This window comes from Nicotiana tabacum, chromosome 8 (genome assembly GCF_000715075.1).
Source record: "Nicotiana tabacum cultivar K326 chromosome 8, ASM71507v2, whole genome shotgun sequence".
NCBI lineage: Eukaryota > Viridiplantae > Streptophyta > Magnoliopsida > Solanales > Solanaceae > Nicotiana > Nicotiana tabacum.
In genome coordinates, this window is record NC_134087.1 from 4753391 (window position 1) to 4756107 (window position 2717).

A 2717-nucleotide genomic window follows, 5' to 3' on the forward strand; every position below is an offset into this window, starting at 1 on the left:
ATTTTTGTAACATATTAAAATTTGAAACAATTAATCGAAATATGTTCCATCCTAATTTGTGGTTTGGTGGCTGCGTAGTATAGTTGGAAGAGGGAATTGAAGTCTCCTGCATGGAATATTCTGTCATATTCCTGTGTACATAAAACCTTTTCCCATACTAACAATAAATGAATTATTATTTATACCATAAAGTGAAACTCTATATTTACCGTACGATGATCCTTGAAAATCAAGTATAGCAAAATCCAATGGCTAATATTCGAAATAAGCTGACGATAATAACTTTTCCAGAAAGAAAATAAACCAACAGACAGTAGGATTTTGAGTGGCTTTGCTTTAATTTACCACAAACTTATGTCAAATCCGCGTAATATTCCCTTAGCATCTTATTTTTTTGTACCTATTTCAAATTTATCCTTTTCTTTTTCTTCCCTATATATAGAGCTGCCTCTTTTAAGGTTTTTCCTCAATTCAGTCTAAACAACAGTTTATTTTCTGAAGCCAAATAAATCCTAGAAAAACAAGAATCAGAGGTTTTCTATATTCATTCTTTTCTTGTCACTAAACCCTGAAAAAATACTCAGAAATGGCTGGAATTGTGGTGATTTTCGACTTCGACAAGACGATCATCGACGTGGATAGTGATAATTGGGTGGTGGATGAGTTAGGTGCCAATGACTTGTTCAATCAACTTCTCTCTACCATGCCCTGGAACTCTCTCATGGTTAGTTTTTGTTCCTATAATATTTTTTCCGTCAGCATATATAGCTTGAATTCTAAAAAATTATATGTAATAAAAAAATAGACCTTTTCAATCTCCCTACATAGTCTAAGGTTTTTGTCTGATTTTTTAAAGTTGTCTCTATGTGACGTTATAGGTCACGAATTTGAGTCATATAAGCCACCACTAAAGCTTTCATTAGGGTGCGGCCCTTTTCTGGACCCGCGAACGTAAGATGTTACATGCACCGTGCTGTCCTTTTTTTCTCTTATTAGAGGCTGAATATTCTGTTTCAAATTACAGGATAGGATGATGAAGGAGCTTCATGCACAAGGCAAAACTATTGAAGATATTGAAGAGGTACTAAAACGGGTACCAATACACCCCAGGATTGTCCCAGCCATTAAATCAGCTTATGCATTAGGGTATGTATCTTTCTATTTCAGTCTTTAGTACCGTTTATTGTTACTTTTGTTTTATTTCCTATGTTTTTATTTTAATCTGCTTAATAAATAATCAGAAATTTTTGTGGGTTTAAACTAATTGAATGTTTATTAATTCAGGTGTGATTTGAGAGTAGTAAGCGATGCAAACGTGTTCTTTATAGAGACAATCTTGAAACATCTGGAAATAAGAGATTGTTTCTCAGAAATCAACACAAACCCAGGCTATGTTGATGAGGAAGGAAGACTCCAAATCCTACCTTATGTTGATTTTCAAACATCTCCTCATGGCTGCAGTCTTTGCCCTCCCAACATGTGTAAGGTAAATAATCAGCAATTTAAAAAAAATGTAATATGAAATTAAATTAGTTATTCTAACAGAGTTTCTGGAAGGGGAGCCTTGGAGCAACGGTAAAGTTGTCTCTGTGTGACCTATAGGTCACGGGTTCAAGTCGTGGAATCAGCCACTAATGCTTGCATTATGGTAGGCTGCCTACTTTACACCCTCTTGGGTGCGGCCTTTCCTCGAATCATGTGTGAACGTGGGATGCTTTGTGCACCTGACCACCCTTTATTCTAATAGAGTTTCTCTGTTATAAATGTTACAGGGTCTGATAGTAGAAAGAATACAAGCCTCCATGGCTAAGGAAGGGAAGAAAAGAATAATATACCTTGGTGATGGAATCGGCGATTTCTGCCCCAGTTTGAAGCTCAGAGAAGGAGATTTCGTCATGCCAAGAAAAGATTTCCCAGCCTGGAATTTGATAAAAGAAAACAAGACACTAGTAAAAGCAGACGTTCACGAGTGGACTGATGGGGAAGAACTTGAGCACATTCTGCTACAACTCATTAACGCAATCACCATTGAAGAGAGCCAATTGTTATCAGTCGAATGCAAATTCCACACAATGTCAAAAGCATCTCACGGACCCTTTCCACGACCTCTTCCAGTACCTTATTAATGGCAAGATTGCCCAAGTCATTACAATGAAGATTCTGACTTTGAATTTGATTTTTATTTTAGGTAGTTGTGTGTGGTTTCTCTCTTGATCAACATCAAGAAAGAGATCAACTTAAAGTGTGTTACAAGTTTGTTGTAACCTGTTTTGTATCTATGGCTTTTTTTGGTTCAAAATTTTAAGAAATGGTCACTGGATTTGAACCTGTGGTTCGAGTTCTGAAGATTTTAATGTATTTCTTAGGAAAAGGAGGCTATGTAGGATGGTTCTTATCTCTTCTTTGTAAGCCAGTTCCTTTTCACAATACCATTCAATATAGATCTATATTCAGTAATGGAAACTCCAAGTTTTACCTTCACATAATTTTAAGCTTAATGGTTCAAGTAGAAGATTTTTTCCCAACTCTTCCAAGCTCCACTGTAGTTGTTTTACTCTACAAACAAGAAGGGCAAAGTTTAATAATCAATAAAACAGCTGCCTATTGTAACTGGATAGATGGTATAATACAGAATTAACATAAATATATCCAAACAGCACTTACACAGGAGGAGGCCATTTAATTTTGCATTTGTTGATTAGTGACAAAGATACTAC

General features: G+C 35.7%; 1 protein-coding gene across 2 annotated transcripts; it reads left to right on the top strand.

Annotated features, from left to right (window-relative positions):
* Positions 1 to 452: 452 nt before the first annotated feature.
* Positions 453 to 2463, top strand: LOC107808981 (inorganic pyrophosphatase 2). Of its 2 annotated transcripts, XM_016633552.2 has the most exons (5): positions 586 to 724; positions 879 to 951; positions 1025 to 1146; positions 1285 to 1486; positions 1773 to 2463. In XM_016633552.2, exons 3-5 carry the CDS (start codon positions 1031 to 1033, stop codon positions 2124 to 2126), a joined length of 672 nt encoding a protein of 223 aa, XP_016489038.2. In that variant the 5' UTR covers positions 586 to 724; positions 879 to 951; positions 1025 to 1030; the 3' UTR covers positions 2127 to 2463. The 2 variants fall into 2 exon arrangements, with proteins under 2 accessions (XP_016489037.2, XP_016489038.2); XM_016633551.2 differs by lacking the exon at positions 879 to 951 and having other exon boundaries at positions 453 to 724.
* Positions 2464 to 2717: the final 254 nt, after the last annotated feature.